The 24,052-nt window shown below is 37.7% G+C and overlaps 1 protein-coding gene across 2 annotated transcripts in view; it reads left to right on the top strand.

The window, feature by feature from the left end:
* Nucleotides 1-24,052, top strand: part of CDKAL1 (CDK5 regulatory subunit associated protein 1 like 1) — a 700,650-nt gene that overhangs the window by 455,203 nt on the left and 221,395 nt on the right. For both annotated transcript variants that reach the window (XM_030817372.1, XM_030817373.1), the window contains one exon: nt 13,921-14,066. In XM_030817372.1, coding sequence (XP_030673232.1) covers nt 13,921-14,066 — 146 coding nt within the window. The remainder of the gene's footprint in view (nt 1-13,920; nt 14,067-24,052) is intronic.

Here is a 24,052-nt window from a genome sequence, read left to right on the forward strand (position 1 = left end):
TTTATATGTTAAGTCTTTGAAAATCATTTCATTTTTCTCAAACTCACTAGATAGTATCACATATAATTTTATAATTTAGTTGTTTCAAGATGATAGCAAGAGTAATGAATCTTTCTTTTAATAATGGTTGTTTTCAGCAATGATTAGTTTTTTATTCTATTTTTCTCAATTTTTCAAAATTTAAAGAAACATGCATTGCTTTTAATAGAGAAAAAATGTATATTTTTAAAGAACAATGGAGATATTTTTTCATTACTTTATGTGCACCACTTATTTTATGCGTCTTTTTTCTAAGGGAATGGGACAGGTTCAGCCTTATAAGATACTATAAGCCCAACCCTCAAACGTACAATTCTCTCTTTAGAAGGACTTTAACAAAATGTGTAGTAATTGGTATATTTAATAAAAAATAGTAAATAGAGAATCATTAAGTGATCTCCAAGTATGCTTGTTTTTCTAAATATACTTTTAAAGATATATAAGTGGTATTATTAGACTTAGAAGAGCCAGAAGAACTGATATGGCAGGTCACTAGATTATTTTATAAAATATGCAGCCTTGTATTTTAAGACACTAGGTATATTATGTGTGTGAAAATCAGATCAAGTTAGAATTTTGAGAGTTTACTATGCATGCAAAAGAAAAATTTATGAACCAGAAAGACCTCAAACTGAAAAATGTCACGAAGTCTCAATTTTACAGCTATTACGATGGCACAGTTCATAGACTGTAAAATAGGAAGTATTTTGACCTTTCCCATGATTGGCTGTCCTGTATTCTTCTTTAAGGCAAACAAAGATGTGTAAGCTCATTTGTCTGTAGTTGATTGGTTTAACTTCACTGACTCAAAAGGGCAAAAAGTTTGTGTTTGGGGTTATTGTTCTGAGGAAATCAAGATGCCTTAAGTTTTGGTTACCTGTGTACAGTGGCCTTGTGTATCTAAACTGTGTCCACCATTTTTATTTATTAAACATATGTTATCTTTGCAGTTTGTCTGGAAACTTTTTTTTTTTTTTTTTTTTTTTTTTTTTTTTGAGACAGAGACTGTGTCACCCAGGCTGGAGTGCAGTGGCACAATCTCAGCTCACTGCAACCTCTGCCTCCTGGATTCAAGTGATTGTCCTCAGCCTCCTGAGTAGCTGGGACTATAGGTGTGCACCACCATGCCCAGCTAATTTTTGTATTTTTTGGTAAAGACGGGGTTTTACCATGTTGGCCAGGCTGGTCTTGAATTCCTGACCTCAAGTGATCTGCCCACCTCAGCCTCCCAAAGTGCTGGGGTTATAAGCGTGAGACACTGTGCCCGGCTAGGAAACATTTTTATCTTTAAAAATTGAACTCTACTTGGGGTAAAACCTTTCATTGCTCTTGCAACAGTTAACTTCTTCTTCCTGTGTTTTACCTTTATAATTGATAGACACTTCCATCCTAATATTTATTGAAAAATAGTTAAGAAAAAGGGATGCTGTGCTATGACAAGATTAGGTTCTAAATCCAGTTATTCCACTTACTGCTCTTGACTGTAGACACATCATTTTATTTTATTTTTTGGGGACAGGGTCTTACTCTGTTGCTCAGGTTGGAGTGTAGTGGCACAATCACGACTCACTGCAGCCTTGACTTCCCAGGCTCATGTGATCCTTCTACCTCAGCCTCCGGAGTAGCTGGAACTCCAGGCACACACTACCATCCCCAGCTTTTTTTTTTTTTTAAACCTGTAGACATGGGGTCCCACTAGTTGCCCAGGCTTAACTTGAACTCCTGCATTCAAGCTATCCTCCCACCCTGGCCTCCCAAAGTATTGGGATTACAGGTGTGAGTCACTGCATCCAGCCAGACATACCATTTTAAACATCTCTAAACTTTGGTGTTTTTATCCGTAACATGAGAATGCGTCAGTGGATTAATCAAAGTCCTTCAAAGAAACAGTGTGTGTGTGTGTGCGTGTGTGTGTGTGTGTGTGTGTGTGTGTGTGTGTGTGTAGTGAGGGAGAATTCACCCTTGCTCTGCCATTTTGTTTAATTTGAGCCCTCAAAGGATTGGATACTACCCACACGTTGATGAGGATAGATCTTCTTTTACTCTGTCTGCTGATTGAAATGCTAATCTGTTCTCGAAAGACCCTCACAGACACCCAGAAATAATGTTTTATTAGCTATCTGCGCATTCAGTAGCCCTGTCAACACGTAACATTAACAATCATAGTAAGGATAAACTAAGTTATGTTGTATAGTAAAATCGCCTCCAAAATCTCAGTGGCTTATACCAACAAAAATTTATTTCTTGTTCATGTTACATACCCATCATGTACTCTGGTTGAAGCTCTGTTCTAGTTTTCTCCACTTCAGAACTTAGACCGTGGAATTAGCAGGGAAAAGAGGCTGAGAGAATCACTGGTTTTTTGTTTCTATTTTTATTTATTTATTTATTTTGAGACTGAGTATCGCTCTGTCACCAGGCTGGAGTGCAGTGGCATGATCTCAGCTCACTGAAACCTCCGCCTCCTGGGTTCAAGCAATTCTCCTGCCTCAGCCTCCCGAGTAGCTAGGATTACAGGTACGCACCACCACTCCCAGTTAATTTTTTTTTTTTTTTTTTTTTTTGTATTTTTAGTCAAGATGGGGATTCACCATGTTGGCCAGGATGGTCTTGATCTCCTTACCTCATGATCCACCTACCTCAGCCTCCCAAAGTGCTGGGATTACAGGTACGAGCCACCGTGCCTGGTCGAGAACCACTGGTTTTAAGCCTTTTATCCTGAAGTAGTACCTGTCATTTCTGCCCACATTTCATTGGCCATCCCAAGTCATACGGCTACTCCTGCATATAGGCAGGGGTTATACTACTCCCACAGAGACAGAAGCCAGAATACTTACTGGGAAGCAGTAATACAGTTTACCGCAGAAACAGTAAAAAAATACCTATGTCATAGCATCAGGAGTCAAATGAGATGCACTCAAACTGTTCCGCAGACTGCCTAACACTGAGTAAGTGCTTCATTGACAAACAAGGCAATTAGATGCTTATACGTTTATAGAATGCAGAGGAGATTATTGTCTACTTTGCATCCCCAATCCCAGAAAGATAGTTTGATGTTTAGTAAGTATTTGCTTAGCTACATCATTTACATACCAAGGAAGTCATAACTAAAGCAGTTAAATCACTAGGCCATTTTTCTGTGTACTGCCTAAACCATGGAACTAAAGTTACCTAAGGTAAGCCTCAATTTGGATAATCAGGTCATAGATAAATGACTAAAATATTTTAAGATAAATCTTTAACATCTGCCTTTCCATTGGATTCCTCAGTTATGTATATGATATTTAAGAGAAGCCAGTAAAACTCTGAGCTGAAGGTACAGCCTGAGCTGCCTTTTCCCCATTAAATTGATCAGCTATTGATTCATTCTGTTAGTGTGTAGTAGTCTTTTCTTAAATGGAACAAAGGCAATTGTGTGTGGATTTTAAGGCTTTTTATAGCGTGTACCTGTTCATATAATGTTTGTTTGAATCACCAAAGATTTTACTGTTAGTTTTAGTTTTTCTCTTTGTTATTTTATTTCAAAACTAATACAGCAAAATTGAGTTTTTCATATGTGTTCCGTTCTATGAATTTTAAAATATATATATATAGATAGATCTATGTAACCACCACCATCATCATGAGACAAAAACTCTATTTTGATTTCTTGTCCTTAACAGAGCAGAATAATAATTTAAAAATAAAATAGGCTAGGCATGGTGGCTCACATCTGTAATCCTAGCACTTTGGGAGGCTGAGGCAGGCAGATCACCTGAGGTCAGAAATTCTAGACCAGCCTGGCCAACGTGGTAAAACCCTGTCTCTACTAAAAATACAAAAAATTAGCTGGGCGTGGTGGCACGTGCCTGTAGTCCCAGCTACTCGGGAGGCTGAGGCAGGAGAATCTCTTGAACCCAGGAGGTGGAGGTTGCAGTGAGCCAAGATCACAACACTGTACTCCAGCCTGGGCAAGAGAGCAAGACTCTGTCTCAAAAATAAAAAATAATGAAAAAAATAAAACACTGATAATATTAGTTGAAAATAAATGTGTTTGTATGTGTGATTGTAACTGTTAACATTTTATCATTGGTTTCAAGATGCTTATTTCTATCTTCATAATGTAAAGCCTGATGATTGGCTGTGACACTAAGATGAAGTGGTAATGGTAGGGGAACACTGAAGTCCTTTTACATTTCTGTGAACGCTAATTAGAACAGATGTTTTGTCTCAACCTGTTTTAGCACAAATAATGAAAATGTTAACTCTTTGCAGTTTAGAAGAGAATTTCCTGTTATGGTTAAGTTATAGATCAAATATAAATTAGAATCTGTTCACAATATCTAATCCTTGTCATTTGGGTCATAAGAATTGGAAATTTTCCTTTCTCGTGCTCCCTCATTCACTTTCTGATGCCATTAATGAAAATTTATTACTAATTGCTAGAGTAAATGCAGGTACTGGTAATTCACTTAGTAGCTGTTAGAGTGCCGTTAATGAAGTAATGGATGAAATATGTTTCTGGTCTTATTCTATCTTATATGACTTGGTAAGTGTTGAAGGTGAATCCAGAAATAGGATTTCCTAGAACACTGGCATTGGTCTTTTGAACATTGCCTAGAGGTCTTTGTAGGACTTATACCAAAATAACCATATTGATTTATTGGGACATTCAGTCATTTATACATTCAACTACAATGTAAGTATTTGAGGCCAGGAATTGAGCAAGGGAATAGGGAAATAAACATAAACAAGATATACCTGTGGGATATGAGGATGTATGGTTTAATTGCAGGATAGGGAAGTTAAGTGCTAATACAAATCTATACATTGTGCTTTGGCATTGAGAGTAGAGCTATCAACTGTCTGGAAAAAGATATAAAAAACATAATATCACTACAGCAGGGATGAAAGCATTATGCTAAGTGAAATAAGCCAGATACAAAAGAACAAATATTATGTGATTTCAATTGCAGTAGTTAAATTCATGGAGACAGTAGAATTGTGGTTATGAGAGGCTTGAGGAGCAGTTATGGGAGAGTTGTTTAATGGGTACAGAGTTTCAGTCTGGGAAGATCAAAAGGTTCTGGAGATGGACAGTGGGTGATGGTTTGTCCAACATTGACTGGACTTAATGTCACTGAACTGTATACCTAAAAATGGTTCAAAATCAACCAGTCTTGCCTGGGCACGGTGGCTAATGCCTGTAATCCCAGTACTTTGGGTGGCAGACGTGGGTGGGTCATTTGAGGTCACGAGTTTGAGACCAGCCTGGCCAACACGGTGAAACCCCATCTCTACTAAAATACAAAAATTAGCCAGGCATGGTGGCAGGCGCCTGTAGTCCCAGCTACTCGAGAGGCTGAGGCAGGAGAACCGCTTGAACCCAGGAGGCAGAGGTTGCAGTGAGTGGAGATTGTGCCACTGTACTCCAGCCTGGGTGACAGAGTGATACTCCCTCTCAAAAAAAAAAAAAAAAAAATCAACCAGGCTCATTGTCATGCATCTGTCATCCCAGCTACTTGGGAAGCTGAGGTGCGTACATAGCTCCAGTTCAGGGGTTTGAGTCTAGCCTGGGCAACATAGCGAGACCCTGTCTCTTAAAAAAAAAAAGTTTAAAATGGTAAATTGTATGTCTATTTTACCACAACAAAACAATAAAAGTAGGAATTTTAAAAATATAATATCATTATCATTAATAGTCACATTCTGCTCATTTTAAGAGATTCTTAATTTTTTTAAGGCATTTTTATACTTTTCCCCCATCTTTTTTTTTTTTTTTTTTTTTGAAATACTCTTATCACTCAGGCTGGAATGCAATGGCGCAGTCTCGGCTCACTGCAACCTCCAACTCTTGGGCTCAAGTGATTCTCATGCCTCAGCCTCCTGAATAGCTGAGATTACAGGCACGTGTGACCATAGTCAGCTAATATATATATATATATATAGTATTATTAGTAGAGATGGGGTTTCACCATTTTGGCCAGGCTGGTCTCAAACTCCTGACCTCAAGTGATGTGCCTGCCTCAGCCTCCCAAAGTGCTGGGATTACTGGTGTGAGCCACTTCATCCAGCCCACTTTTCTCCCATTTTTTGTCTCTGTTATAATTTTTCTAATAAGATCTTACATGTACCAGCTAATCTCTAGGAAGGCTATGCCATTAGAATGTTTGTGTTAGAGCCAGGAAATATGGGTGAAACTTGCTTTACCACCTTAGTCAAGCTAATATAATTCAGAACATCTGAAATAGTTTTGCATGAAATGATATATTTAATAAATTCTAAATGCCCATGTTTTATTATTTAATTGAAATAAGGCTAGGCATGATGGGCACGGTTGCTGATACCTGTAATTCCAGCACTTTGGGAGGCTGAGGCAGGAGGATCACTTGAGTGCAGGAGTTCAAGATCAGCGAGCCTGGACAACATAGTGAAACCCCGTCTCTAGAAAAAATGTAAAAATTAGCCTGGCGTGGTAGCATGTGCTTGTCATCCCAGCTACTCAAGAGGCTGAGGTGGGAGGATCACTTGAGGCGAGGAGGTCAAGGCTGCAGTGAGCCGTGATTGCACTTTTGCACTCCAGCCTGGGCAACAGAATGAGACTCTGTCTCAAAGAAAAAAAAAAAAAGAAAAGAAATAAATCCTTAGATGTTACAATATGGTTAACACTTGAAACCAATAAGTGAAAGAAGCCAGTCACGAAACAAGTCACATATTATATGAGTCTACTTATATAAAATATCCAGAATAGGCAAATCTATAGAGTTAGGAAGTAGACTAGTGGTTGTTTTAGAGCTAGGAGAAGGGTTCATGAAATGAGGGAAAATGGGAGTGGCTGCTAATGGGTACAGGGTTTGTTTTGGGGGAAGGAAAATGTTCTAAAATTAGATTGTGGTAATGGTTTTACAATCCCGTGAATATACTAAAAAATGTTAATTGTATATTTTGAATGGATAAATTGGATGGTGTATGAATTATATCTCAAGCTATTTTAAAAATATTTAAAGGGAATGGGATAGTTTATCTTTTTTTGAAGGTTTTTTTTTTCCTTTAGCATATAACTTAAATGAGCTGAAAACAACAGAGCGGTGTGAAGTTTAGCATTTTGAACATGCATGTACTTCATAACAAAGCTGTCATCTGAGAGGGCTTTCTGTTTGATCACTATCAGTGTGGATGTAAACACATCTCAATGCAAGTGTCAACATATTCTTCACATACTGAGTGATTGCACAGGGGCCATGCTAGTGTCATTCCAATTTTAGTATATGTGCTGCTGAGGTGAGCACATACTGAGTGATTTTGTTAAGCCATTAATACATATATTCAAAACTAGGTAGAATGTAATGATGAATTTGATGACTATAGGGCAATAAAAATGAAATTTAGCAGTTCTTTTAAAAATGTGTCCATACATAGAACTGCTTTTTAAAATTAAGTCTGTTTTCATTGAATTTATTTTTTTCTTTATATTTTAAGTTCAGAGAAAAATAACAAACATTGAGATGATTATCACTTTGTAAGATGAGGATTCCATGGAATAGTACCAGATAGAAACACTGTTTTTTAATCTGGTTAGCCATTCTGCAGTTCCTACCTGTAAAATGGTTAATATCTATATTTTAAGCAGCCTTGATACATCAGCCCTTCCATTATAAATGACCCAATATTAAAACATGTACTTTTTCCATGCTCGCTGCTACCAGAGCTCCTCAGCTGCTCCCCCTCCCATGTGAGCACATACATGCCCACCAAATCTGCCCTTCAGCTCAGACTCACCCAGCTCAGAGCACTGAGCTGCTTATGACTGCCCTTCTTTCATCAGCCACAATTTGAGCTAAATGCTTCTTTTTCCGTTGGTAAACCTGAGACTCTTCCCTTCACTTGTAAATTACTTTCATGAAAATGCATTGTGGGCTGGGAGCAGTAGCTCACGCCTGTAATCCCAGCACTTTGGGAGTCCAAGGCAGGGGGATCACCTGAGATCAGGAGTTCGAGACCAGCCTGGCCGATATGGTGAAACCCAGTCTCTACTAAAAATACCAAAATTAGCCAGGTACGGTGGCAGGCACCTGTAATCCCAGCTACTCAGGAGGCTGAGGCAAGAGAATTGCTTGAACCCAGGAGGTGGAGGCTGCAGTGAGCCCAGATTGTGCCTCTGCACTCCAGCCTGGGTGACAGAGTGAGATGAAAAGAAAAAAGAAAAGAAAAGAGAAAATGCATTGTGATTTCAATCTCAAGCTTCAGCACACCTTTAGAAATACAGTCCATGATGGGGCTACCTTTATTTAAAGTGTCTTCATTGTTACAGGCATACCTCAAAGATACTGCAGGTTTGGTTCCAGACCTCTGCAAAATAGCAAATATCACCATAAAGCAAGTTACATGAATTTTTTGGTTTCCTAGTGTATGTAAAAGTTATGTTTATACTATATTATAGTCTAGTAAGTATACAATAGCATTATGTGTAAAAAATGTACATACCTTAATTTTAAAATACTTTATTGCTAAAAAATGAGCCTTCAGCGAGTTATTATCTTTTTGCTTGTGATGGGTCTTGCCACGATGTTGATGGCTATGGACTCATCAGAGTGGTGATTGCTAAAGGTTAAGAAAGTAGCTGTGGCAGTGCACCTTCTCTCAAAATTGGAGTCAACCCTGTCAGACTCTGCTTTATCAACTACATTTATATGATATCATAAATACTTTGTTGTCATTTTAACAATCTTCACAGCGTCTTCAACAGGAATACATTCCATCTCGAAACCACTTTCTTTGCTCATCCATAAGAAACAACTCATCATCTGTTCAAGTTTGATGATGAGATTGCAGCAATTCCATCCTATCTTCAGGCTCCATTTGTAATTCTAGTTGTTTTCCTGTTTCCACCACATCTGCACTTACTTCCTCCATTGAAGTCTCGAACCCCTCAAAGTTATCCATGAGGGTTGAAATCAATGTCTTCCAAACTCCTATTTATATTGATATTTTGTTCTTCTCCCATGAATCATGAATGTTCCTAACAGCATCTGGAATGACGAGTCCTTTCCAGAAGGCTTTTAATTTACTTTACCTAGATCCACCAGAGGAATCACTATGGCAGTTATAGCCTTACAAAAATGTATTTCTTATATAATGAACTTGAAAGTTGAAATTACTCCTTGGTCCATGTACGGCAGAATGGATGTTGTGTTAGCAGGCATGAAAATAACATTAATCTCTTTGTACATCCCCATCAGAGCTCTTGGATGACCAGGTGCATTGTCCATGAGCAGTAATATTTTGAAAGGAATCTTTTTTCCTGAGCAGTAGGTCTCGACAGTGAGCTTAAAATATCCAGTAAACCATGCTGTCAACACGTGTGCTCTCACCAGGCTTTGTTGTTCCATTTATATAGTACAGACAGAGTCAATTTATCATAATTTTTGAGGGCCCTAGAATTTTCAAAATGGTAAATGAGAATTGGTTTCAACTTACAGTGACCAGTTGAATTATCCCCTAACAAGAGAGTCAGTCTTTCTGTCCTCTGAAGCTTTGAAGCAATGCTTCAAAGCCTTCTGTATTGACTTCTCTTCTCTAGCTATGAAAGTCCTAGATGCCGCCACTTTTTAATAGAAGGCTGTTTTGTCTCCGTTGAAAATCTGCAGTGTGCCATAGCCATCTTCATCAGTGATCTTAGCTAAGTCTTCTGGATATTTGCTACAGCTTCTACTTCAGCACTTGCTTATTCACTTTGCACTTTCATGTTATGGAAACAGCGTTCCTTAAACCTCATGAACCAACCTCTTCTAGCTTCAAACGTCTTCTGCAGTCTCCTCACTTCAATCAGCCTTTATAGCATTGAAGAGAGTTAGGGCCTTGCTCTGGTTTAGGTCTGTGCTTAAGGGAATGTTGTGGCTGGTTTGATCATCTATCGAGGCAACTGAAACTTTCTCCATATCAGCAATAAGGCTGTTTGACTTTCTTGTCATTCGTGAGTTCACTGGAGTAGCACTTGTGATTTCCTTCAAGAACTTTTCCTTTGCATTCATGATTTGGCTGACTGGTGCAAGAGGCCTAGCTTTTAATGTGTCTCAGCTTTTGACATACCTTCCCCACTAAGGTTAATGCCTTCTAGCTTTTGATTTACAATGAGAAACGTGGGACCTTTCCATCCACTTGAATATTTAAAAGCCTTCGTCAGGTTATTCATTGGCCTAATTTCAATATTGTTGTATCTCAGAGGATAGGGAGGCCCAAGATGGGAAGAGCCAATTGGAAGAGCAGTCAGAACACACACAACATTTATTGATTAAATTTGCCATCTCATATGGGCGCGGTTTGTGGCACCCCAAAATAATTACAAGAGTAACATCAAAGATCACTGATCACAGATCATCACAGCAGATATAGTAATAATTTAAAAAGTCTAAAATATTGCAGAATTAACAAAATGTGACACAGAGATACAAAGTGAGCACATGCTGTTGAAAAAATTTGCCAGTACACATGCTTGACACAGGGTTGCCACAAACCTTCAATTTGTAAGAAACACAATATTTGGGAAGCACAATAAAATGATGTATGCCTGTACTTATGTATATACCTATAGATTTACATATAATTATTCATTTGTTCCAAAAATTAAGGCAGGCTGATTAAATGCCTGTTTACCTACTTGAATATATGTTTGTTTACCTGGTTGAGCCAAACTGAAATATTACTAAATGGAAGTTTGTCTCCCTATTGAAATTACAATTTACACCTCTTTTCGTGTATGTTGATGTGGTTGTAACCCATATCTGTATTTAAATGTTTAGTGGTGTGCTTAGCACAGTATAAGCTATTGTAGAGATCCAGAGGGAAAAGTAAAATATAATTCCTGGCCTTGTAACATTCAGTTCTGGAGATTCATTATTGTATTGCCAGGAAGAGCTAAGTAAAGCTTAGGTAACACCGGGAACAGGTTGCTGAGAAGTCATAAAGGAAGAAGTTTTTGAAAGGTGAAGAGAACACAAGTTGTCCTAAACTAAGAGTGCTGAGCAAGAAGAGGAATGGAAGAGAAAGCGAAACAAAAAATACCTACTTTGTCTCCTTGGGTACATTAATCTGTGTTAAGTCATGATTCTCTTAGTGGTAGAAACATGGACTTTAATTAAGGGGCAAGTGTATTTTTATTTTGTGTTCTAGTGGTATAAAGTTGCAAGGCCTGTAGTATGAAGCTAAAGATAATTGCTAGTGGGAAGGTTTATTTTGAGAACCATGGGGTTGGTGGGGGGAGGGGGAAACCACTACATTTATCCTACTTGTTTGCTATTAACATTTTAATTTGTAAATTGGCATACTGTAGCAGGGCAAAGTTTCATCTAGCGCAGTATCCTGTTTATAGTAGGAGGCCACCCTGAGTGTTTCCAAGAGAAACTGCACCACCCTGTCTGTCCCGGGGTCATGTTTGCTGGTAAACCCCTTTCAAATGTATGTCATGCAAATGAGTACCAGTTATTTCTCCTTCACTTGCTAGTTAGGGAACTAGCTTATCAGAAAGCTGTTTTATTTATTGATAGGTTCCCTGTAATCCATAAAAAATTGTGGTACTGGGAACTTAAAATACTTACCAAAAGAAAAAAAATAAAAAATTAGATGATATACTTATGGAGTGCTTACTCTATTAGCATATACTGGATTATCTTAATTTATTTTCACAATAGCCCAGTAGCCCTGTGAGGTGAATATTATCCTTCTCTCCATTTTATAGATGAGAAGAAGGTACACAGCCTGAGTGTGAAGTTTCATCTCACAAAGTGTATTACATGTCAAGATGTCATTTCTCACCACAATAGATGTGTCTAAAGCTGAGTGCTGCCACTTTAGAAAACAAAGATCTTTGTACAGTTATGTTTCTTAAATTTGGGGGGGATTTTGATGTTCAAGTGTGAAGAACCTGAAAGGCAGAGGATTCTAGCATAAGGCCAGCATATTTACTGTAGGATGCATAATGTGAGTGTGGCTCTGCCTCGCCCAGCTCTAGGTGTGCAGTATGGCTACAAAGAGGCTGCTGAGGCCAGGCGCGGTGGCTCACGCCTGTAATCCCAGCACTTTGAGAGGCCGAGGCAGGCAGATCACCTGAGGTCGGGAGTTCAAGACCAGCCTGGTCAACATGGCGAAACCCTGTCTCTACTAAAACCACAAAAATTAGCCGGGCGTGGTGGCACATGCCTGTAATCCCAGCTACTTGGGAGGCTGAGGCAGGAGAATCACTTGAACCCGGGAGGTGGAGGTTGCAGTGAGCTGAGATTGCGCCACTGCACTCCAGCCTGGGTGACAGAGCAAAATTCCATCTCAAAAAAAAAAAGAGCCTACTGAATACCCAGCCCAGAAATGTAACAGTTTCATGAGAGTGTATCCAGCTGTTTTTCTACCAAATAAGAAATTCTTCAACTCCAATTCCAATTTAGTAGTCTATATGTAACAAGGTTAGAAAGGTGTAGATACCTATTAATTCCTGGTAGAGAAAGTGTGGATAAAGGATGTCTATGAGTAATTTTATTTGATAATCTTAGTGAAAGGGTTATTTTCAACAACCGCTGCTAAGAAGGTGACTGATTTGAGTTCATCTCTGGGCTTCCCCTTTGGCTAAAATGCTAATGTTCACAGTCAATGAAAAGAAAATGGAGAAACACAGGGCATGGTTGATCCATATGCATGACTGACTCTTGAAGAACTAAGAGGTAACTGGATGGAATTAGCTGGCTCTTTGATTCCATAAGATCCTTCAAAATATTTTTTGAAGGATGAAATGAGGTAACAGATGTGAAAGTGCAACACTTTGAAAACTAAGAATCACTGGACACATGCAAGTTATTAATGAGCCGTTCCCTTTAGGACATTTTTATTCACTACTGGACTCTGAAAGGCCGTATGCGCCTGCTATCTCTTCTCACTTTTCTTTTTCTTTTTTTCTTTCTGTTTCTTTTCTTTTTTCTTTTTCTCTTTCTTTCCTTCCTTTCCTCCCTCTCTTTCAAATCGATGACCTGACAGCATGCAGCAGTGGAGAAGGGCCACATTAGTCATCTTACCTAATGCTTACATGAATGGTGACATTACACAACTTCACCTCTGTCACTCTTTCTTATTCACCCCCTTTGTGTCCTTGGAGGAATTTTTAAACACTCTGTGAGTTTTTAATGTTTTTCTCTTAAATGTATTCTCTTTCACTTGGCAAGATACGTTCTTCTTAATCTTCGTCTCTTCTTTCTCTTCTTTTTATGCATCTTCAGTATGAAAGTTAGTAGGTGCCCGGTGGTGAAGTGGCTGGCCTCACTGTCTGGTCATGTGCGTTTTGCGTAATAGGTACTCAAAAAATATGTGACTGAAATTTAAAAAAAAAAACAACAGGTGAGTTGTAGAGTTTTTTTCCTCATTTTTTTTGTACAAATATGTCATTTGTCTTGGCAATAATATTTGTATTAAAAAATATGTTAACCTAAATTTGGAAACTTTCTCTATTCAAGTATAGGGGATTATGGGATCTCAAGTGTTTGCCTTAAATACTGATGTTTTTCCCACAAATGTAACAAGGCAGAATGTAAAACTCCTTGGAAGTGAAGTAGAAATGGCGTTTGTTTTGGAATCCTGAAAAATCTTTTTACTCTTTAGACATTATATGACTTTATCTCTGTTTTGTCACCTAAGAGAAACAGAGAGCATGAGAAAATAATTGTTCCGTGGAATCCTCTGAAAGTGATATTGAATTCCCAAATCTCATCATAGAATATTGACAACTGATGTTCACTTTAAGAGCCTTGATGATTGGTCTGTTTTCAGCTAGTATGTTTATTTGCTTGCGCTTGTGGTGTTGATGTGAGGAAAACCATTCCACAGTTTGTTAAAATGATTAGTGTTTTCTCCTTCCATTTTTTTAAGGAAATGGCGAAAATCCTTAATCACCCCAGAGTCTACGCTTTTCTGCACATACCAGTCCAGTCTGCCTCCGACAGCGTACTCATGGAAATGAAAAGAGAATACTGTGTGGCTGACTTCAAAAGAGTAGTGGATTTTCTGAAAGAGAAGTAAGTCTGTTAGTACTTAAGAAAATAACCATTTCTTTTTTCTTTCAAAAGCTTGTGGCAAAAATGCACTTATTGTAGCCTTACAATTAAAGGTACAAGAGAGAAGGCGAGACTTTCGAAGCTTTCAAAGCCTTTAAGTCTCCTTGGCACCTTTGATGTGGTTTTTTCTTTCTCCTCAGTTTATATCCACCTTCCATCTGTACATGGTACACCATTAATTTGTGTAAGATTGCCAGTCTTTTTAAGGTAATGTGAATTGTGATTATTTTTATACCTGACCTGGTGGATGAAAACTGCTTTAGCTTTGCTCTGTGTAAATCTCCTTTAATGTGGCTTTTTGAAGTTATGAGCTGGTTTTGACATGGACAGAGGCCAAATTGTGTCACTACAAAATAGATAATTTTCTACTAAACAGCATGTTTTAAAGAGTGTCTGGAATGTCTGTGCTTTTACACACGAAGCCCTGCAGTTTGCTTAAAGAATTGTGATTTACAAGAAGGTTTGAGGATTCTACTTTTTAAAGTTCAAATTGCTATTGACCAAAATTAAGGCATATTTACACAATGTCAGACATGAATGATAATTTTGTTTCCACAGAAAATACTTTCAGCCCTTAATTATGTTCTTCAAAACCCTGCTCCTCATCATCACCAAACATTGACTGCCTTCTATGATTACTCCAGGCAGGCAATGAAAGTGCTGGCCCAGGTCGCACAGAGCCTTCTCAAGTCTACAACACTGTTCTCCCCTCTGGGGATATGTCATTTGTCTTGGCATATTTGTGGCCTGGGTCTTCCTGCTTTTCATACATTTTTTCCATAGCCTTTTCCTTTGTTGTTTTTCTTAATTAAGATACAACTTTTTATTTCCATCGTCTTGTTTATAATTATGTACCTTTGTACTATGTCAGAGTACTTGCTTTATACAAATTGCAAGTAATTATTTTTTCCACCTTTAATTAGTCATTTATCCTAACTGCATATGATCATTTTAAAATCTTTTTCTTTTTTTTTTCCTTTTTCTGTTCTTCTATACCTTTCCATTACTTATCTTTCTAAGTTTTTTTTTAACCTCTAGGCATTCTTGATTATCCTAACCACCAAGAATAAAGCTACTTAGTGTACATTCAGACAAATACAGCTAATTGTCCAAATATTCAAATCAGTGCATAGAAGGTGTATTTGTTAAGTACTACAGCCTTCAAAGTGAAAAATGGAAAATAGATCTCTACCCTTGTTAATACTTTCAAAACTTGAACAGAACTGTGTTAGGCTAAAGAATATAGATTTTTATTTGTTTAAATATCTGCTGTTGGCCTATAGCCCTTTCTTGCCTTTCTTCTACTATTGCAGGCAAATTTGTCTCATATAAGAGAGTTATGTTGGGCACTCTGGCACTGGTAAATGGAATATTTTCAAAATTTCAAGTCAGTTGTTGCACTTGTGAAATTTCCTCCTTCTTTGCCTATTACAGCAGTAGCGAATAAAAACTTGATACTTGTTACACAATATTTTCCCAAGTATAGACATGCATCCCGGGTGCAGAATAGACTAGAACACTTTCCAGATAGTTTGTTGCTTTAATGTGATTAAATGAGGTTAAGGAATCAGCACCTCTCTTTTATCTTTATTTGGTTGAGGGCTGACTCAGTTGTTGGAGGAATTACTGTGGCTACTTAACTAGGCAACAATTTCACAACAAGTTATGTTGTTTTGGAGGTCTGTTAAATCTGTTCCATCTTGAACAGTTCCAACAGCCTCCATGAGCTATATAGAGGTAAAAAGATGATCATGTCAGGTATTGGGAAATAGTTGGTTGGATTTCTTTGGATCTGCGTCCTTTCTTTGGATTCTGAGTCATTGTGAGGCATCTATGTAGTTTTTCTAGAAGTATTCAACCAACTGGAGGATCCTAGAACCAACTGTGTTTCCCAGGGATCTCTAGTATTTCTAGCAATGAAAATATTAGACATACCTGGAGAAGATATTGGAGATGCCTAGAGATCACACTCCATCCCATACCCACCCATATATAGTTTCAGTTTCAAGTGCCATGCATCAGTTGGATTGTAGAGTATGAGTCTAGTCAGTTAGCATCTCTGAGAGATTTTTAAATTAACTCTGTATTGTGTATATGCAGCAAGGGAAGAAGCAACCCTGGTATATAATTTCACATTTAGATTATAAGTAAGATATATTGGAAAACTGTAGTAGGCAGCCAATATGATATACTTGCTTATGTGTAGCAGTTGACTGAGAAAACTTCAGGTAACCTATTTTTTAAAAAAAAGAAATCAGATTATCACTGCCAATAAAGTGATCCTAGGCCCAGTGCAGTGGCTCATGCCTGGAATCCTAGTACATTGGGAGGCTGAGGTGGATGGATCTCCTGAGCTCAGGAGTTCAAGATCAGTTTGGGCAACATGGTGAAACCCCGTCTGTATCAAAAATACAAAAAATTAGCTGGTCATGTCAACTTGCACCTGTGATCCCAACTGCTTGGGAGGCTGAGGTGGGAGAACCGATTGAGCCTGGGAGGCGGAGGTTGCAGTGAGCCAAGATTACGCCACTATACTCCAGCCTGGGTGACAGAGTGAGACCCATCTGAAAAAATAAAATAAAAAAGTGATTCTTTCACAGTTTTAGACAGTTCATCAGAACCATAAAATTGTGTATTTTGTCTAGTCCATCTGTTGTGAAGAATAGTATAGACTTACTCCCACGAGGACAGTATAATCAGCTTTGCCATTTAGCGAAAAAGAGTTTTCCTATCCTCTTGGGGAAGTCCATCTACCTAGTGAGTAATTTCCAACTATTATGGACATTTAGAAATAGATGAAATATTTTAGACTAGGCACAGTGGCTCACACCTGTAATCCCAGCACTTTGGGAGGCTGAGGTAGGTGGATCACCTGAGGTCAGGAGTTCAAGCCCAGCCTCGCCAACATGGTGAAACCGTCTTTACTAAAAAAAAAAAAAAAATACACACACACACACACACACAAATTTGCCAGGCATGGTGGCACGCGGCTGTAATCCCAGCTACTCGGGAGGCTGAGGCAGGAGAATTGCTTGAACTCGGGAGGCAGAAGTTGCAGTAAGCTGAGATCGTGCCACGGTGACAGAGTGAGACTCCATCTCAAAAAAAGAAAAAAGAAAGAAAAAAGAAATAAATGAAATATTTTAAATAGTTCTTATGTTTGACCTACCTTCCCTTATAAAAACTAGTATAGCTTTAGGCCAAATAGATTAGTGCTTATTTTGGAAACACCAAAGTTTCAGGGCTTTCTTTAGAGCCACTAGTCTGGATAACTGATCCAGCACAAAATTGTCTTGTCCAGCCTTTATTAAAATTCAACACAGTATTTTCACTCTTGGAGGGCTTAACACTATCATGTTGCCCTGATTTGTGCCTAATGCTCATTCATAAAATGATCCTGACTTAAAGTGGTATGTTTGGTGCTTTCCTTTTCTGTTTGCTTTTTAAATCCTTCCTAAATGGCGGCCCATTTCATTTACATCTCTCATTTCCCCTGAAGTCTTTGAAGCCTTTTTTGTAATGTGCCTTTAACAAATAAAAGTCTCTCTTTTTTCTCCAGCAGTGTGAGGCTTCTCAAATATTCGTGTTATGAGTTATGGACAAGGCATTTCCTGATCTGTTTCCTTAAAAAATCCATTTTTTAAGACAACCTACAGCATTTAAGATTGAAATCCAAACTATGGGAGTTTACCTGAAGCTGCAAGCTTTCAAACTGCTAATTCTGTGATATTGGTAGAGCCATGAAAGTGGAAGTGAAATCTTTTTAATTAATTTTCTTTACAGTTGAAAATGGCCCATGTTTTAGCTGGGAGCAGTGTAAGTTTGCATATGAGCCAACTAAGCTGGTTCATTATTCTCTTCAGTTGTTTGAAAATTGGCAGCCATCATCACAACAGCAGCTGGATACAAGATAACCTAGCAGTGTTGGCACATGTTGAGGCATATGGGAATTTATTAAATCATGCAACCTTTGCAAAGAAGAGCGTCTAAATGACTTAATATACTAATTTAAAATAGCTGGCCATGAGCAATCATATGACTTAAATTATTCTATTCAGATTTATTAATCCAATTGAACATTAACTGAGTAATTTGATGTTTTTATCTAAATGGATAAGATGATTTTTTGAAGTATAAAATGGGATTTGTAGGGATAGGGGAAGAAACTATATAGAACAAAGCAAGTGGTGCAATTCTGGTTTTAGAAATAATCTGTGTTTGGCTGGGTGCAGTGGCTCACACCTGTAATCCCAACACTTTGGGAGGCTGAGGTAGGAGGATCACTTGAGCCCAGGAGTTCCAGACCAGCCTGTGAGACTGTATCTCTACAAAAAAATAAAAATAAAAAACTAGCTGAGCACACTGGTGTGCACCTGTAGTCTCAACTACTAGGGAGGATGAGGCAGGAGGATCACGAGCCTGGAAGTTGGAAGTTACAATGAGCTATGATCATGCTGCTGCACTCCAGCCTGTGTGACAGAGCAAGATCCTGTCTTTCAAAAAAAAAAATTGTTTTTATATTTTAAAATATGTATCATATATTTTACTATCATTCATTGTCACATAACTGATGTTTCTGTTATCTTTTTAACTTATTACTGAGATGTTTTTTAAAGTATAAAACATGAATGATTCTTTTTTCTTTTTTCATGTGTTTTTGAGAGAGTTACTTCCCAATTCAATGATTTTTGTACTGCGTTATGTTGGGGATGATATAACTAGGGTTCCCAGGGCCTTGAGGCATTAGACAAGGACTTTAATTGGGCCTCTATGATTTGAGCAGCAGTGAATTTATAGTTACTCCCCAACTTAAACCATGCATTAACATATATTCAAAAAATGACAACATGCAGAGTTCTTAAGCATATGTTTTAATGCTAAGTAAAAGAATCTTTAAGTCCTGAAGTTCACACATTAAAATGTGAAAGAAACATGTAAGAATAGCCTACGGATAGATATTTAGGAAATGAAACAGTTTATATATTAAAAGACCTAACTGTTTAGACAGAGTATTTTGTTAGAAGTCCAGTAGCTTTTTAGTTTATGTTAACTAGACCTTAAATAGTTAACATCTCTATCTCACTTGGTAAATACAATTTGAATGAATTAATAAACAGTTTTGTTTTTACCTGCAAGTTGCATGGATCTAACGTTAAGTTGCATCTTACTGTGGCATCTCCATGTTGATTTTTAATCCCATGATATCGTTCATTTTAGAATTTTCCATTATCATTTCTTAATGTACTGTGCACTTCAGGGTTAATTTTCCTTATTGCTTATTTAACCATTTTAGCACTGTGATATTTATTATTATTCCCCTAAGTTCACTATACCCAGAGATTGCCCAGTGAAATGTCACAGCTAACAAGCAATGAGCACTCACAGGTAAAGGGGAATCTTTTGCAGGGCGAGGAGAGAACAAACTAGAGGGGAAGTAGCAGACTTGCAGAGGAAGTTTCATTCTGTGATCTCTCCACTGTATACTCATTCAGTGGAGGGGGCACAAGGGCATAAAGCCAGTATTACTTGGCTTTATGGCAGGATGATGGCTATAAGTGAGTCATTGAGCTAACTTATATCATCCAGCCCATCCTATGACCTACTTTTCCAGTCTATCTGCAAAAAGGATGCTAAATTATTAACATCGTGAGTAATTTTTCTTTCCTGTCATTAGTCCTGGTCATTCATGTGTGCTTATTGGAACACAATCTGATAAAAGCTATGTTACGTTAAATTAGTATTTTATTCTGCCTTATTCATCTAGTTTTAGTCCTAGTGGCTTGGAAACATAAGTAGAATATTTGTCAGAAGAGAAGAAAAGAAATGCAAAAGAAAAAAAAAGAATGATTCAGCAAGGATTAGATAATTATATTGTCTTCCAGATGCATTCCCAGATGTGTTTCTGTTCACTAAGTAACCACCTCCAAAATACTTTAGGCAAAATGCTTCCCTGAAAAATGTTTTCAGGCTTTATGTCATCATTTCTAGGATCTTTAGCTGAGTTGTTATTTTGGGTAGCACTAAAGTCTCATTCACTGTTTTTATCTTTGGCCAAATTTCTTTCTGAGGTAATGAAGTTCTTTTCCCTTCTCTCCATTGCTACTTTTAGAACTTTTCTAATGAATAAATGTATATCATTGGATCAGTTATTTAGCAGAAAAACACATTTACTTTTTTTTCCTTCTCCAGTGTGTTGTTATATTTAGAAGATTATATGCTAAATAGATTATGACACAATGTGCTAAATACCATAGGATTCTGGGACTACCCAAAATTCGATTCACTGGTTTGAAGGCAACTGTTACTTTATGTTGACTTGCTTTCCATTTCCTTGTAGCCTGGTCAAGAAAGGAACCTCATTTTTCCTAAACTTCATTCACTTTATGTCCTTCCTTTACAATATGATTATGTCATTCCTTTCAGAAATCATCTTCTCTTAATCTCTTGTGCATTTTTCCTGCCTCAGTAGTATATCATAAACATAAAGGTCAAATCACATATACACGAAGTAGTAGAATAATAGCATTTTTCTTTTTTTGACAGAGTGCTTTCATATTCCACAGAGCTTGCATATTAACTCATTATGTTACAAAAACTTAGCAAAGTACGTAGGGTTAGTATTTTTAATTTGCGTTTTATAAAGCGAACGTCAGGGTTCAGAACGGTTAGAAAGATTTGTTGAGGCCAGGCATGGTGGCTCATGTCTGTAATACCAGCACTTTCAGAGGCTGAGGCAGACAGATTGCTTGAGTTCAGGAGTTCAAGAACAGCCTGGACAACATAGCAAAACCCTATCTCTACAAAAAAAATACAAAAAATTAGCCAGATGTGGTGGCACTCGCCTGTAGTCCCAGCTACTTGGGAGGCTGAGGTGGGAGGATCGATTGAGCCTGGGAGGCAGAGGCTACCATGAGCCGAGATCACACCACTGCATTCCAGCCTGGGCAGCAGAGCAAGACCCTGTCTGTCTCAAAAAAAAGAAAAAAAAAGCCCACAGTGAATTAATGCATACTGGAACTATATACCCGCAGTTTCTACTATGGTTCTTTTTACCAGTTCCAATAGCATGTATTAATTAAATGATTTATATTTTTATCGGTTATGTGTCCAGACTAGTAATAAATGCAATGGTAAGAATACCAATAATGCTTAACGTGATAATCATAATAAAACAATTATCTAATATTTTGGGGTGTTTACTTTTGTGCCAAGCACTACTGTTAAAGCATTGTATGTCTTAGGTTGTTTAATCCTCAAGGCCCAAAGATGTTAAGTAATTTGCCCAAAGTCATGCAGTTAGTGATAGAACCTTGATAGAATCCAGGCTAGGTGATTACCCAGCCAGTACTCTTATCCATAGTGTTGTACTGTTGGTCTAATCTAAGGCATTTTCCTCTAGCATTGGAGACAATAAAGTGGATTCAGCAAATATTGAGGAGAAGAAATTTTCAATGTACACTTAGAAGAGAAGATGAGGAAGGCATGCATGGGTGTCAAAAGTAGCTCCTTGGTATCTTAAGTAAGGCATAATAGAAAATGATGTAGTTAACCCAGATAGGGAAATGAGAAGGAGGAGACGTTTAGATAGGAAAGATGAGTTTGATGTTAGACATGCTGAATTTGAAGTGACTATCTGGAAAATCTAGGATAGAGCCCCTCTTAGGCTGTAGAAAATATGGGTCAGGAGCCAAAAAGAAAGATGAGGGTCTAGAGATAAATGCTTGGGAGTAATCAGCATTTGAGTAGTAGATGAAGTTATAGGTAATGAGATCATCCAGAAGGAAAAATGGAAGGGTAAGAACAGAAGTCTAGGGAACACCAATATTTCAGTAATAATGGGAAAGGAAAAAGGATTCTGTGGCAGGTTAAAAAGGCAGGGTCAGGCCCGTGGAGGTGGAGACCCAGGAGGAGATAATACCACGGAAGCCAAGAGACAATACAGTTGTAGGAAAAGGAAGGGAAGAAGGGCCAAGTGTTATTGAGAGTTGCCTCTTACAAGCAGGCACTGGGCTGGGGGCTCTGGAGAGTATTGAAAAACAAAAGATATTGTTAGATTGTTTTCTTTTCCAAATATCATGAGTATTCAGAAGCTATTGAGTTGTACTAACGTGTAAAGTTAGAAATCTTCATGGTCCTTTTTTGACTGCAGCATCCCCAGTTCCTTGCACAGTGCTTGGTTTGTCCCCCACAACTCTGCACCGTATAGATGGCAGGAAGGGACTCAAGAGTAAGAAGCAGGGATAATACGTGTCTGTTGAATGAATGGCACTTAACTCTGGAACTAATAAGAGTAAGGCTTAGAGCAGTATTTCTTGGTCTGTTTTAATTAAAGTTCTCTTTTCATAGACAAGAAAATCCTCTTCTCTTTGCAGAAAAAGTGGTACATTCCCTTTAATAGCACGTAATACTTTGCCGTCTCAGAGATTCTGTGTTCTCTGGACCCCTGCTGGCTGATAACTAACAATAATTCTTAGGCAATATTTATTGAGCCTATAATATGTTGAAATCAGTGTAGTTTACATGGTACTAAGTGGTTTACATGAATTAACTCATTTAATTCTCACAATGGCACATATTACATACAAAATCTTATCCCCATTTTAGGGTGAAGAAATTTAGGTACATAGAAGTTAAATAACTTGCTTGAAGTCACAGTGCTAATAATTGCCAGAGTTCAGATTCGAGCGCTAGCTTGTGGATCTCCAAACTTTATTCATTGCTATTATAATTTCCAAGTAGGATAGTTTTTGGAAACAATAGGGATGATAATTAAAAATTGTACTACACTATTAAATAGAAAATGTTATATTATACATGCCATCTCCTGGACATTTAATACAACATTCTATAGTCAATATCTCCTCCTTTTTACCTTCACTCTCCATCCAGTCACTGGGTGAGGGGATCAATAAAGAAGCTGTGTTTGTTAAAACAGAATGACTATGCGCTACAGCAGTCCCACTACTAGCTGTTTATCCAAAGGAAAGGAAATCAGTATCAGAGAGATAGCTGTTCCCCCATGTTTATTGCAGATAAACTATGCACGATAGCCAAGATAAGGAATCAGCCTAAATGTCCATCATCAGATGAATGGGTAAAGATATAGCACACACCAGAATACTATTCAACCATAAAAAGAGTGAAATTTTGTCATGGCAGCAACATGGATGGAACCGAAGGTCATTATGTTAACTGAAATAAACCAGGCACAGAAAGACAAATACCACGTGTTCTCACTCATATGCAGGAGCTGAAAAAGTTGATCTCATGGAGATGGAACATAGAATGATGCTTACCAGAGAGTGGAAAGGGAGGTAGGTGGTGATGAAGAGAGAATGGTTAAGGGGTACAAACACATAGCTAGATAGAAGGAATAAGTTCTAGTGTTCGGTAGCACAGTAGAGTGACTATAATTTAACAACAATTTATTGTATATTTCCAAATAGCTAGAAGAGAAGATTTGAAATGTTCCCAACACAGGCAATGATACATTTTGAGGAACAGATATCCTAAATACTCTAACTTGATCATTATGCATTGTGTGCATATATCAAAATATCACATATACCTTCCATAAATATGCATAGTATTATGTATCAATTTTTTATGTAAAATTTTTAGAAAATGAAGCTGTGTTTGAATGTGACCATGAGGAGAAAAACTACAAATAAAAGTAATGAGTGTTTTATCTGTAATAACATCTTTAATTATAAAACTGCAGAGTTTCTTAATGAAGTATGTGTACATGTTTTAAAATGAAATGCTAATGCCAGTGGTTGTTAACATGTTGTGAAGCTGTTATCCATTCCAAACTACATTTCAAAAACTTTTAAGTCCTCATGTCTTCCTCCTACTTATCTTTCTTAAAGCCAAGTATATTAAATCTCTAGCTTAAACTCCTGCCCATAAGCACCCTGTGTTCCTAACCACAGATCCATTTCATCACT

This window comes from Nomascus leucogenys, chromosome 8 (genome assembly GCF_006542625.1).
Source record: "Nomascus leucogenys isolate Asia chromosome 8, Asia_NLE_v1, whole genome shotgun sequence".
NCBI lineage: Eukaryota > Metazoa > Chordata > Mammalia > Primates > Hylobatidae > Nomascus > Nomascus leucogenys.